Genomic DNA, 14,444 nt, shown 5'->3' with positions numbered 1-14,444 from the left:
ACACAGGAACGTACACCAACATCAGAAAAAAAAAGATGCTCTTTCTGTACAAAATATGAGCCTCAGTAGGAAGTAGGATGCTATTGGGATATTTAGCATCTACACCAAAAGCTTAAGGTCGACATACAGACACTTCACAGGAAGACTTACAAAAACAGCAAATATCACGAGGTTCGGCAAGCGAAAAGTTGAGCATGACAGCCAATTCACGAAGGGACGAAAAAAAACGTTTGTAAAAGCCTACATTTGCGGTGTTCGAAGTTCGGTGGCGGATAAATTTAAGGCTTAGCTCTCGTCCCGAATAAAATCGTTTGGACCTTTTTCTTGCGCGACTGGGTGCAAATCCGCCATACAAGTGTTGATAAACAAACATCATCACAGCCCATGAAACAAGCGGTGTCCCATTGCGCAAGCTACATCGCCTTGGTTAAGGACACCGATCTTCAAATCCACCAGCTTCTGCCAGGATCATTAATTCGATCTTATAATTTGAATCTTTGCTTCCGTCTCCACAAACAGGACAACCAGCGACCGAAATCGAATACCCCAGTCCAAGTAGGCTTGATCCAATGGGAAATCGCCACAAATGACCGTTGCACAAAACTAGCAGTCTACGCATTTGACCTGAATCTCCACGGCGTGCTTGTCTTTGACTTAACTGAAGACCTTCCTGTTTTCATAGAACAAGATCCTATAGGCGTGCTGGCACTAGAGTGGATCCCTGGCGTTGATTCGGAGGGTGCTTACACTAACTGTACCCAAATATGTGTCTTTTCGTCATACGGACTTGATGCGCGTGTCTACTCGCTAGATTGCACCCACGTCCTCTTCACAATCCCAAAGCCACTTTACAACAGCATCATCATTCGTCCTGGAGACTCACACATATGGTCAGTAATTGCAGCCCCATATTATGAAAAAAACCTGGCTCTGAGGTCCATTATGGCTGACACTGGTCGAGACTACCCTGTTATTTTTCATTTGCATAATCAGGGTTCCATCAGCAAAGTGTTAGCTGTTTTGCCTTTGAATTTCTTCCCCTCTCTGTCGTCCACGTTTGACTGGTCAGAAAATGGGAAGTGGCTAAAGTATTTTGATACTTCTCTTCTGCAATACAGTCTTAAAGTCTTCAACATATTTGCTCTCCACACTATTCCAGTGGGTAGCGTAACACATCATACTGTACAAGCAACTGCAACATATGATTATGAGAAAACAGAAGCGAAGACTAACTGGTGCTCGTCTTGGATTTCAAGTGATAACACAGACTATGTTATTGCAATGGCGTCTGATGGTGGACTAGCAATACCTTATCGAACTTATGATATTTCACACATGACTGTTTCCCAAAAAATGCTTTTAGACTTGAAGAATGTTCGAAATGTATGGCATTACGTTCAAGATAGTGACAGATCCATTGCGTACCAACGTACATCTGGCCCTTTGATTTCTGCGCCACCGCAATGGCACATTGCATTTTCCACTGGGCACCATTTTTTGTTAGCAAGTGAAAACCTGATTGTTCTTGTTGCAGCAAAAAGAGATTTGCCACTTACTCTTGAAGTCGAAGCAATCATCACAGCCCCGCTGCGATTTCTCAAGACAAAACTCCTTTCCAAAGACAGACTATTGTTCGTATTTAGTGACCATGCAGCCATATTTACATCATATGGAATTGAAATACTTGCAACAAGCAGATATCAATTTTCAAGTGCTTACATAGTTGAGTCCGACAATGGTTGCTTAACTACTTTGGTTGAAGAGACACCGAGTGGTGTCGTTTGGCGACAGGTCCGACATGAATTTGACAGGGAAGAAAACGGCGTCATGGATGATTCCAATATGGAAATCATGCGCAAGTTTCAGTATACAGAAGAGAACAGCAAGGTGGTTAATCTCATGAAAGACGTTCAGCACAATGAATGGGGACAACAAGCAAAGCGCAATCTACAAGATCCCACTGACACCTTCCAAACAAAAAAGAGAATCTATAGTACAAACAAGCCCACATAATGACCAATAACAGGATACACATTTAGCAGAACCGGGAATTCGATAGTGATTTCATATTCATAATATTTACAAGATGCTGAAGTATATGAGGGAGGGGACATAACGGTAGTTTAAAAAAATCAACTGGACTTCTTCTTTGGCGCACCCTTGTTTCTTTTCTTTCTGTCAGCCACCATTTTGACTCTGTATGCTTCTTTTGGATCAACTAATTTTAACTCAGGAAACCACTCTTTGAAGTCCTTAAAAGTTGGTGCAGCATCATTGTCTCCGTACCACGACACAACTTCCGGTCCCTTTAGTGGGGCACGCAAAACCTTAGCACCGTTTCTGACGTTACCAGGGTTATAGGTTTCGCCAAAGATATTTGCCGAAAGCCTCTTGACTTCCTTGAGCTGCTTCAAGTTGACTTTCCGTAAAAGGGACATGTTGTGGCAGAGTGAAGAAGAAAAATTGTTGTGCGACTAATCTCGAAAGCAAGGTGTACGGGTGGCACTAGTAAGTGAGGCTCAGAGTATAATGACTATTGTATGGGACTTGACAGAAATACGAGTAGGCACCAAATGAAGACAGAGGTTCTGCGCAAAAAAAAACAACCAGGATTCTTACAAATACAAGTACTGCTTTCCTTTTCTTTCCATTACACTTCATTGTCTTGGAAAAATTTTCTGCTCCTTTATCTTGGCCTGTGTCTTTATCAAGCGAGGATACTGATGCCGTCTAACGCTTTGGCGCCAAATGCAGGCGCTCATCTGTTTGTCCAGCACAGCCTTTCAACATACAGACTTGACTAATTGTACTTTCTTGTTCATATTTTCTTTTTCTTTAATCTTCTAAGAAGGACATGTGGAAGTCAGACAAAATCCACCTGGTGGTGACTCATGCGATGTTTCTCTATCGCTTGGAGATCAAAATTAGCCTTACCTCCGACTGCACCCAACCCACGACACGTCTATGTAAAGGACGAATGTATTGTTCTAGATAGTAGCTAACTTTACCTAGTGCTTTCCCCACCACATCTCCTTCTCTCTCTTTCATTAGAGTTGACCAAACTACTCCTAACTACCTTGCGAATTAACGATCGCCTCTGTTATTGTTGGACTTTGGCAAACATATATCGTGACCATGAGGAATCCGTTTAGAGATGAAGAACCCACGGATGCTACTAGAGAAGAACGGGAGCAGAAAGTGGCCAATCGATATAGTCAGCCCCGGTTTGTCGTGGAAAGTTCGTACGACAACTTACGCGACGCCTTTACCTCTGATCCACTTACCGTACAAGACGAATTAGTCTCCGCCTTGGGGAATGAAGGGCATGAGGCCAACTGGTTGAAATCACCTGCCAACAGTCGAAACCTGATGGAAATTCTGTCTTCAAGGAGGAGTCTGAGAGAAGCATCATCCAACGCATATCTACATCCTACAGATGCTCCCTCAATCTGGGACCACTATCCTAATTATGACTACTATCCCGATTACCCCGAGACACAAAGCAACTACGACATTCCACTAATAACGTTGGATCATTCGGGAAATGCTGATTTGGAGGCCGGGCTTCAGAGACTCAATGAAAAAGCGAAGCTCAATTTACCTGGCTCGCCATCGAAAATCCCCAATATAATCTCGAGAATCTCAGATAGAATTGCTGGTAGTAACAATCCAGCGACACCCATTTCAGAAAAGCCACCTGTATTCACGGCAGACTTGGAACTGGTTGAAACTATGGACCCAAACTTGACTTCTCTCGGAACACCCTCACACCTGCCCCTTTTGCGTCCTTCCAGGCCCTCTGGAGACGGCGACAGTATGATTAGCTCACAACAGTTACATACAGAAGAATTGAGTCGCCAAATTACCCCTGATTTACAGCATTCCACATCTAATGTTACTACAACAATAGTACATGAAAACCCTTTCAACATGGGAAATGGCCCCCGCGAGGGGTTTGAACATCTTTATTTATACGGCCGGTCGCTTCGAATATTTGCACCTAGTCTGTCATTCCGAAAATGGTGCCACCGGGCGGCGGCACATTCTGCAACAAATGCAACCCTTTTAGTTCTTCTTTTCATCCAGACCACCCTATTGATATTCAGGCAGTGGAACCCTGCAAAGCTAAATGGCTATGTTTACTATGGTAACAATTGGGTGGATTATGTTATTGCATTTATCTATTTCCTATACTCTATGGAAGCAGGAGTGAAAATTGTGGCATATGGTCTTATCGATGACAGAATCATGTTTGAAGAACTTGGTTTGGATTATCCAAGCAGCTGGATCTCAGAAACCACAAGACTGGTAATCCAGTATATACGTGAGTTATATCTGTCTTATTCCAATAGATTTGGAAAAGGTAAAGATGGAAAAGGTGACAGATTTAGACTACTGTCGAAGAGTACATCAAATAACAAAAATCCATCAGGTGGGCTTGGTGAAACTTCCCTGGGCTTGAATCTGCCACTTGATAACTCTACAGAATATCACGAAAACCCATTTCTTGAATCGCTGAGTGATTCTCTTCAAAACCCTTTCAATGACACTTCTTCTAGTCAAGATAGGAACTTGACAAGAAGAAGGTCCAACATCCAGCGAAGAGTACGATTTCATCGTCAAGATTCTGCATCTTCCGTCGTTGACGTGAAACCATCACTCCGTATTCACCTGAAAAATACATTTCTCAAATCCAGTACAATTCGAAAGAAGGTGGAAGAAATGAATTTGCGCCGAGCATACTTGCATAATAACTGGCAAATATTTGATGCCATCTCAACAGTATCGTTTTGGATTTCCATGATTCTTTCTGTCAATCGTCAGGATTACCATAACCATTTCATGCTTTTCAGAGCCCTTAGTTGTTTAAGGATTTTGCGTTTATGCAACTTGACTACAGGTACCAACATTATTCTCAAAGCATGTTATGCAGCCATCCCGCAATTGATGGATATTACGATAGTCATTGTTTGTTTTTGGGTAATTTTCGCAATTATTGGCGTTCAATCATTCAAATCATCTCTTTCCCGGAACTGCGTGTGGACAAATCCTACCGACCCTTCAGAAACGTTTAGAAATACTGAACAATTTTGTGGATCGTATATTGGACTTGATGGAAAGGCAAAACCGTTTTTGAACCGTAACGGTGAAGCGTCAGAGTCAATCAAGGGCTTTCGGTGCCCCATGAACTCTGTATGCCAAAGTGGCGAAAATCCTTATGCGGGATCTGTAAACTTTGATAATATCTTTCAATCCATGCAGTTGGTGTTCGTCATCATGTCCGTTAATGCATTTTCGGATCTCATGTACGAACTAATGGATACCGACAATATTGCCGCCGCCTTATTCTTCATATTTGCAATTTTCATTTTAACTGTATGGTTGATGAATATTTTTATTGCAATCATTGTGTCGTCATTTCAAGTGGTTCAGATGGAACAAGCCGAAGAAAATAGACAAAGGGCAGAGCGCCGGAACAAAAAGATGTCTCTGTTCAAAATATGGATGTTCAATGATGAACTCCATAGTAAGCGAGTACGTTCAGTCATACTGAAGAAGCCATGGCTCAAAAGATACTACCAGTTTGAAGTCATACTGTTAGTAATGATTGCTACTGGTTTAGTTATTCAATGCTTGCGCCTGGGCACTATGTCTGATGATTTGTCGGACTTCATTTACAGAGCAGAAGCGTTTGTGACGGCTTTCCTTTGTGCAGATATCGTATTACGATTTTCCTTGTTCATGCCTTATTGGAGAGATTTTTTTTACTCTAAAAGAAACTGCTTTGATTTATTTTTGGCTCTTATAACGACTGTGATAATTGCTCATCCAGTGAAGAATAAACTAGGACACGCCTATTACTGGCTTTCGTTTTTCCAAATTGTGAGGTTCTACAGAATTGTGTTGGCTTACAGCATTACTAGAGATCTTTGGTTGAAAATTTTGCGTAACGCAAAAGCAATTTTTGATTTAACGTTGTTTTACTTTATTCTTTTGGTTCTTACGAGTATTATCTTGGCTCGTTTCTTTGAAGGAACGGTTCCTCTTTCAGATGTCGATGATGTCCAATTTGCGATGCATACTTTGCCTAATACTTTCATGTCTTTATATGTCATCACATCCACAGAAAACTGGGCAGATATCATGTATTCCCTTCAAGAGTATGCTAGATCCACTTCACAACGAGCAATTGGGTCAGTGTTTCTTATTTTTTGGTTTATTGTTTCTAATTCCATTGTGATGAATATCTTTATTGCCGTTATTGCGAATGCATTACAGGTCTCAGATGAAGGTAAGAGAAAGCATCAACTTCTGCAATTTATCGAGGACGTGACTACGAAGCTTCAAAGCGTCCAGACCAGAAATGACTGGATTAGTAAAATGAAGTCCAGAATTTTCAAATCGAACACAGAAAAGAACATGCAAAGAGCAGTTACAAACCTTTTGATGAGTGGAAGTGCTGTGAACGATTTCTTAGAAAATGATACTACAGAAGAGAGGAATGATCTGGAGGAGGATGACAAAGGTGGACCAATTCGAAAATGGCTCAATGAGCGCAAAAGGCGAATATTGGCATACTTTCATAATCCCTTCTTTACTAAGCACAGTACTCAAATAACGTATGAAGGTAAATTTGATCCAGTCACTTTCGCTAAAAAAGCTTTGGAAGAGAGGCAACGGATTGAGAAAGAGCAAGATCAATATTTGAGAGATAATCCCATGTTCAACACAGTATTTTATATGTTGGCACCAGGCCATCGTTTAAGGAGAATATGCCAGCGAATTGTTCCCTCAAGTTATGGTGAGAGAATTGATGGAGTCGAGCCGCACAAGAAGATAAGCGAAATTTTTGCACTGTTGATGTTTTTGTCCACTATCGGAATCGTTCTTGCCGCTTGTTATGTCACTCCAATCTATAGAAGGGATGTTGGACACGTGAATGGACAGTGGAACTGGGCTCTATACACTGATTCTGTGCTTCTTCTTGTGTTCACGATGGAGTATCTCATCAAAATTACGGCAGATGGCATAATTTTTACTCCAAATGGATATTACAGGTCTCCATGGAATTGGTTAGACTTCTGCGCTTTGCTCTCTCTTTGGACAGAGTTTGTGGCATTCATAAAAGACGATGGCCCTCTTTCTTTGGTTGTGCGAGGCTTGAAGGCTTTGAGAGCATTGAGAATTCTAACAATCAGTGAAACAGCGAAAAACAATTTCCAGTACACCATTATATCGGGGTTTGGGAAGATTGTAAGTGCTGCAATGATGTCTCTTACCTTGATTTTCCCTTTTTCTATATGGGCGCTCAACATTTTCAATGACCGCCTTGGATTTTGCAACGACGGTGTTTCATATCTTGGTGAATGTGTGAATGAATACTCCAACACCGTTTATGACTGGGAAATCTACAGTCCCAGGGTATACACCGAACCCCTATTACAAATGAACAGATTCTCATCTTCGTTTTCAACCTTATACCAAATTGTATCTTTGGAAGGGTGGACTGATCTCCTCATCAATGTTATGCAAAGCACAGGATCTGGAACACCACAGCAAATGTTCTACAATGCTTTTAACGGTGTTTTTGTTATCTTTTTTAATTTTGTGAGTGTGGTTTTCATTCTTACAGTGTTCGTCTCGGTCATCATTGATAATTATGCTAAGGTAACTGGTAGAGCCTATCTTACAAATGAGCAAATCCAGTGGTATAATGTGAAGCGATTCCTTTTGCGAGTCAAACCTTCAAAAAGACGGGACCCCAAGTCGTTGAAAGGTATTCAGAAAGCATTTTACAATTTAACTGTGGGAAGAAATAGAATTTGGAGAAACACATTAAACACAGTTTTGCTTATCCATGTGGTATCCCTACTTTGTGAGACTTACCCATCGAATAAGTCATTCAATGTGTTTCGAGCACTAGCATTTATGGTGAGTTCAACTTGTTTTGTAATCCACTACTTTATGTTAGCTATTGCTCAGAGCTTTAAGGTCTTCATTAGCAACAAGTGGAACATTTTCTCATTCATCGTTTCGCTTGGAGCTTGGATATCAACCATGCTTAGTTTTGTTACCAATTCGGGGTCGGTTTTTATTAACTTTAACAAGTTGTTTTTGGTTGGAATGTTAATTTTCCTTTTCCCAAGAAGTGATAGAATCAACCAACTTCTAAAGTTTGCAGCTGCCTCTCTTCCTAGATTACTTTCTTTGATGTTCACTTGGTTTATTCTTTATTTGGTGTACGCGATCGCCTTGAACCAAATTTTTGGAATGACTAAGATTGGTCCTAATACAAGTGGAAATATAAACGTGAGGTCGGTACCAAAAACATTAATTCTTCTATTCAGATGTTCCATGGGTGAGGGATGGAATTACATTATGGATGATTTCACTTTAGAGGTGCCTTTCTGTACATACGACAATAGTGTGGATGATTCGGATTGTGGAAACAAGGAATACGCATATTTGCTCTTCATGTCTTGGAATGTGATTTCCATGTACATTATGCTTAACTTGTTCGTTTCATTACTTTTGGACAGTTTCAGTTACATTAGCGGAGGATCAAAATATGCTCCGTTGGTAGCCAGATCTGAAATAAGGAAGTTCAAAAAGTCGTGGGGGAAATTTGACCCAAAAGGAACTGGTTTCATTGACCCTGAAGATCTTCCAAAATTTCTACACACTTTAGATGGCTCCTTGAGTTTTCACTTTTATCATGGCATGTTTAGTATCCCCGAGCTTTGTTCAAAATGGATACACAGAAATGACCCAAACAATCCCTACGATGTGGCGATAAACTATGATGCCATCAATGAAACAGTTGCAACTATGGACTTTCCGAAAATCAGAGAACGAAGATTTATGTACGAGAGATTTATCGAAGAGGCCATCATGAACATGGAGTTACATGAAGAACCGGGAATATCATTCACTCGTCTATTGGTACAGCTCCCATTGTACAACTCTTTTGATCTGGGTGAGTGTCTTGTCCTCATTGATTACTTGGAGAGACGTCTTTTTATGCAAAAACTAGAAAAAAGACTACAGAAAAAGAGATGTAAAGAGTTACTTCAAGGATATATTACGCGGTGGGCTTACGTTCATCGGCAGAGGGAGGAGAAAAGAAAATCACAAATTCTGAATATTTCAACAGAGGGAAAACAGAACACATTTTACGAAGTGGGCATCGAAGACTTCTGACGTATTCATTTAGCATTATGTCCAAGATGATTTTCTATAGCATTTAATATAAACATAGGACATTGAATTTTCTGTAAGAGCCAGTCCATACTAATCCTTAAAATAATCTACACCGGATATCGTAAACACGTTTATAGGTTTGTGCAAAGGAGCAACGCCCCCGCTATTGTGCTATAAATAATACAAACTAAGCCCAAACATGCCTCAAATACATTAAACACCATTAAAATACCCTTATTTCGCGTCCATGTCATTCAAGCCCAAGTCCTCGTTCTGTTGGAAACTTCTCTCAAAGTCCTCAATCACCATGTTAGGATCATTATCTGGCGCATAAACATTTTGGATGTACGAAGATGCTAAGGGGTCCTCCATGTAAATAGTGAAACCAATTTTGCCATGTGCGGCATCCTCCAACTTGGCAAAGAAGGAAGTCCATCTTTGCTTAGTTTCATCATCCATAGAATCAGATGTTTGCGTAAAAACACGCGAGTGTAATTCATCGTAAACTTGACTTAATAAACCTTCGATGGTGGTGAATCTACCGCCCAAAGTTCCTGGGGTCAAGTCCAAATTCAAATCGGGGATTTTCATGTCACAAGTTTCCGACTTCAAAATGTCACGAGCCAAGTCTTCTGGGTCAGTTACTTTGAGCGTGATGCGTCTTCCCTTTTCAGGAATAGCACCTCCTGTTTTAACTTCATTAGACTTGTAGCCACAATGGTCACAGACGGTGGACATGATAATGACATCTTTGAAATGTGGGATGTTCACTGTTTTCATATGAGTTTCACATGGCTGGTAGCATGCGGAACATGTGGCATGGAAAGTCTGGACTTCATTATCGAAGTTCTCAATGTCTGTGTTGTCGGAAACAAAACCTGTGGCTTTAGGGTTTTCGTTCCCAAGTTGTGAACTCACATTAGTCTCTGTTGCGGATTTCTTCTTTTCCAGCTCAAGTTTCTTGTGCTGGGCAACGTCATCAGCAGAGATAAGTCCAAGGAATACATTTTGCTCGGCGGTACGGTTGTACTCGTACATGGACCATTTGTGAGCTGGCTGACCTGGGGTATATTCGATCCACGAGTTGCCGGCAGGATCATCGACATAAAATGTCAAAGGCAAGCCCTTGCCATCAAGACGCTCTTGCACTTTGGCAATGAAAGCTTCAATCTTATCATGCACCTCTGGCTGGGCATCTTTACGTGCTGGTTGGTCTGCTTTCAAATTGTCGATCATCTCGGTGAGAAGACCTTCAATGTTGGTCAACTGCCCACGCTCAGGAGGAATTTCAAGCTCCAACTCAGGGAACAGACATGTTGCAGTTTCGCTCTTGACAACCTGCTTGCTGAAGTCTTCCTTGGACTCGATCTTGTAAACGTAACGAGACCCTTTTTCAGCAATCTGTGCCGCAGCTTGGATCTCAGAGTTTTTGAATCCACAGTGGGGACACTCAAAAGACATGACAATAATTTCACGGAAAAATGGGATACGGGTCAAGAGCATGCGGGTGACACCGTTCTTGTGGCAGTTCATACACATGGACTCAACTTCTTGCACTGGATGTCCTTCAACATCGGCTGCTCCGGTCTCCCTCACCGAGCTGTCCATATTCTGAACCTGCTCGCCGACAGGAGTAAATTGTGATTCGTTCTCTGAAGCCATTTCTAAACGTGGTTTCTTTTCTGGAGAATTGGCGGCGTCTTCGGTTCTTTTCATCTAGTAGCCAGATTTTTTTCGATGGTGTTCATGCAGGTTAGAAGCATCGAGAAAGATGTAGAAGTTTCGAGCAGAGTCAAGAAGGTTCCACACCAGGACATGCTACCGAAATGGGAGAAAGGAATCAGGTAGAATTAGGCAAATGAGGTGGTCAAATTCCAGAAAGCAACGTCAACCTGCAATCAGTATGGATCTCTTCAATACCAATATTCCGCTGATTGTATTGATGCAATGGTCTTGTAGTGGCAGCAGAGAATCATAAGCATAGACTCATCTAAATTACACCAATTCTCGAAGGCCCAAGCAAATACGAAGAGCAAGAGCACATTCAATCCTGGTGAACCATCTTGAATGACATGTCAAATGCCACTGGACCTGCATATACCATTATTGTTACTACTTTGTGTGGCTTTTCTGGGCCAGAGAACCCCTTCCTGAGTTTAGGGCGAACTTTTAGAAGTGCCACAATACAGGCGAGGTACTTCCAATGCCCATAACTTCCAATCTGACGAACTTGTGTCTGAGGTTACTGTCCCGATAAGAGAGGTGTCAAACCCCCCATAAATTTATAAAGCACCCCAGATCATTATCCTCTAGTTGCTATAACAAAGACACATCCACAGGTAGCAGTTAGCGAAAGTATCACTTGTGTAACTCTCTTTGTAAACTCCTTTATCCTCTGTAGTTGATTGTACATCTGATCCAACGTCATGCAGCTTGTCATTGGGAATACGCACGTGCGCTTGCCATATTCGAAGACCAATGCTATTGGAAGAAGTACATTTGAGTGAGCGGGCAAAGAAAAAGAGAAACAAAACAGTGGCTCATGGATTCTTTCTAGTATAAGCCATATGACCCTGACCAACAAAAAAACAAAGTCTATTCAAACTATAGTGGTTACGTGATGCTCGCTTAAGAGCTTCTGTGCTTAGTAGGCCGCGCATGGGAGTGCACATAAACTCGTACCAAAGTCTTCCCGTTCCTGGAGCCACAGTTTTTATAGCCACACTACTCTTTTCCTTTAAGGACGCATATACATATTCCACCACAAAGCAACTATCGAATAAAAGATATAGCCAAGTGACTTTTCCACAAACAAATAGTTATTCAAGGCCTGCTTCCAGTACCATGAATTTGTTTGATCCGTGCTTATCACACGACACAACTTCAAACAAAACCACACAAAATCTAACGGCAATCCTCCAGAAAGGGGTTTCTGCACCAGAAAACGAATCCGACCAGTGGAATGAGCCGGAAAAAGAAATCATCAGTGACTGCAAGGCGGAGAATGAAGACCAGCTGGTGGTCACGCTGTTTTTAGCCAAACACATTACGGATCACTCCAATATCCCAAAAGACAACATACACAAATTTTGCTACCGCCACAATCCAGACATCGTATGCAACAAGCAAGCAGATGCTGCTAAAATGAAGAGCATCCAGAGCGAGCTTGAGAAACTTCCTTTGCGTGACCAGGAGGCCGTTAGTCACGTATGGCTGATCTTCTCTGCTGCCCCACACGCACACCGTCTGTTAATCTTGCGTGGTTTGCTCAGTCAATGTTGTTTCCCCCAGCTCTCAACCATCTCTCAGGAAATCAGCCAACTCGTGAGGATAGACTTTATAGCGACACTCCCGGTGGAGATTTCCCTCAAAATTTTGTGTTACTTGGATTGTCAATCGCTCTGCAATGCGGCACAAGTTTCACGCAAATGGAAAGAACTTGCGGACGACGACCGTGTTTGGCACCACATGTGTGAACAACATATTGACCGCAAGTGTCCAAACTGCGGTTGGGGTTTACCATTGATGCACATGAAGCGAGCCCGCGAGATCTGTGAAACAGAGCCTGATTCTAAGCGCCGCAAAACGAAAAGACCATGGAAAAGCGTCTATAGTGAACGGTATCTGCTCGAAAAAAATTGGCGGAATGGTACTTACACGATTCAACAGTTCCAGGGGCATACCGATGGCGTTACGTGTCTTCGCTTCAACCGTAAGTATCTCATATCGGGTTCGTACGATGCTACGGTGAAAGTATGGGATGTGGATTCTGGAACCTGTATCCGCACGTTAACGGGCCATCAAAAGGGTGTGAGGGCATTGGTTTTCGACTCGCAAAAGTTGATCACGGGTGGCTTGGACCTGACCATCAAAGTATGGAATTATCACACTGGTGAGTGTATCTCAACATACCGCGGCCACGATGATGCTGTATCCAGTGTTGATTTTTCCAACAAAACGATTGTTTCTGGACTGGCTGACTGCACAGTGAAGGTGTGGCATGTGGACTCTCGAACTTGTTACACGCTTCGAGGCCATAGCGACAGTGTCAACTGTGTCAAGATCGATGTAGCATCAAACACGGTTTTTTCTGCTTCGGATGACACAACAGTGAAAATGTGGGATTTAGCCACAAACCAGTGTCTTCGTGTTTTTGGCGGTGTGGGTAGTAATGGCCATGTTGGACAAGTTGAAACAGTGATTCCATTTGTGTACAAGGGCGGTGATTTGATAACGGATTCTAATGAGAGCGACAGTGAGGGCGCGGGCCGCCCATCACGCCAGGAGGAGAACACATCCGTTTGCAGCGAGCTTCCTGAGGATGGAAATTATCCAACTCACATATTAACCTCTCTGTTGGATAATACCATCAAGTTGTGGGACGTCCGCACAGGAAAATGTATACGTACGCAATTTGGTCACATTGAGGGAGTATGGTCAATCCTGGCTGACACTTTCCGCATTGTTCTGGGTGCTCACGACAGGTTGGTAAAAGTATGGGACTTGCAAGATGGAAAATGCTTGCATACGTTTGGGAACAATGCCAGCGTGAGCTGTGTTGGATTATCAAGCCACAGTTTCGCGGCAGGTTTGGAGAATGGGAACATCAAGATGTATAACTTCAGTTAGGAAAGGCTTTAAACCGTGAAGTTGGTTTATTGACGGTATAGGAGTTAATTTAGGTAATTTTTGAATATTCAAAGGTTGTAGTATCTATGACGCAATGTAGGATTGCAGCCGTTTGCATTTCATTGACCATTCAAACAGTGACGGACAACATCTTTAGTGCAACGATCGCAGGAGTACTTGCCCAAAGGAAGGATGTATTTATATTATTATTAGGAATGCGTGAGATGGAGTGAAAAGTTAGTTGGACAAAAATGAGTACACCAAATGTGGAAGAGGAAACAACGACATTTTCAAAGCCTGTCGTCTTTCTTGTTCTAACAATATTGAGAGGAATACACTACAACACAAGCTAAAGATGAGGAAAACCACTATTAAATCAAGGGCATGTTCACCATAAATTTAGCATCAATCAATAACTCATTGTATATAGAAATGCAAAGTGGGCTTGAGGTCCCCAATAAGTAAGACAACAAGCACACACAGTAAATACATGCATAGGGATCAGCATGATATGTAGCCATGGTGTATAAACAGGAATTCGACCATGTTCACCTATATCTGCAATGAAACGGTCATCCGGTAACGACCAAATGGTCACGGAAATGTGTCAAGTA

General features: G+C 42.0%; 5 protein-coding genes across 5 annotated transcripts; 3 read left to right on the top strand and 2 right to left on the bottom strand. All coding sequences in view use genetic code 12, as the record gives it.

Annotated features, from left to right (window-relative positions):
* Positions 1-384: 384 nt before the first annotated feature.
* Positions 385-2,013, top strand: FOB63_001932 (uncharacterized protein; the record flags this gene model as incomplete). The annotated part of the gene is made up of 1 exon (XM_002617932.2): positions 385-2,013. The coding sequence occupies one exon, from the start codon at positions 385-387 to the stop codon at positions 2,011-2,013; it is 1,629 nt and encodes a 542-aa protein (XP_002617978.2).
* Positions 2,014-2,132: 119 nt separating this feature from the next.
* Positions 2,133-2,438, bottom strand: FOB63_001931 (mitochondrial 37S ribosomal protein mS33; the record flags this gene model as incomplete). The annotated part of the gene is made up of 1 exon (XM_002617933.2): positions 2,133-2,438. One exon carries the CDS (start codon positions 2,436-2,438, stop codon positions 2,133-2,135), a length of 306 nt encoding a protein of 101 aa, XP_002617979.1.
* Positions 2,439-3,135: 697 nt separating this feature from the next.
* On the top strand, positions 3,136-9,201 carry CCH1 (Cch1p; the record flags this gene model as incomplete). Its single annotated transcript, XM_002617934.2, has 1 exon — positions 3,136-9,201. The coding sequence occupies one exon, from the start codon at positions 3,136-3,138 to the stop codon at positions 9,199-9,201; it is 6,066 nt and encodes a 2,021-aa protein (XP_002617980.2).
* A 234-nt stretch (positions 9,202-9,435) lies between these two features.
* Positions 9,436-10,917, bottom strand: ZPR1 (zinc finger-containing protein; the record flags this gene model as incomplete). The annotated part of the gene is made up of 1 exon (XM_002617935.2): positions 9,436-10,917. One exon carries the CDS (start codon positions 10,915-10,917, stop codon positions 9,436-9,438), a length of 1,482 nt encoding a protein of 493 aa, XP_002617981.1.
* A 1,128-nt stretch (positions 10,918-12,045) lies between these two features.
* On the top strand, positions 12,046-13,830 carry FOB63_001928 (ubiquitin-binding SDF ubiquitin ligase complex subunit; the record flags this gene model as incomplete). Its single annotated transcript, XM_002617936.2, has 1 exon — positions 12,046-13,830. One exon carries the CDS (start codon positions 12,046-12,048, stop codon positions 13,828-13,830), a length of 1,785 nt encoding a protein of 594 aa, XP_002617982.2.
* Between the last annotated feature and the right edge of the window lie 614 nt (positions 13,831-14,444).

The sequence above is a fragment of the Clavispora lusitaniae genome, assembly GCF_014636115.1.
Source record: "Clavispora lusitaniae strain FDAARGOS_655 chromosome Unknown tig00000038_pilon, whole genome shotgun sequence".
Taxonomy (NCBI): Eukaryota; Fungi; Ascomycota; class Pichiomycetes; order Serinales; family Metschnikowiaceae; genus Clavispora; species Clavispora lusitaniae.
This window is presented reverse-complemented; position numbering and strand designations above follow the sequence as displayed.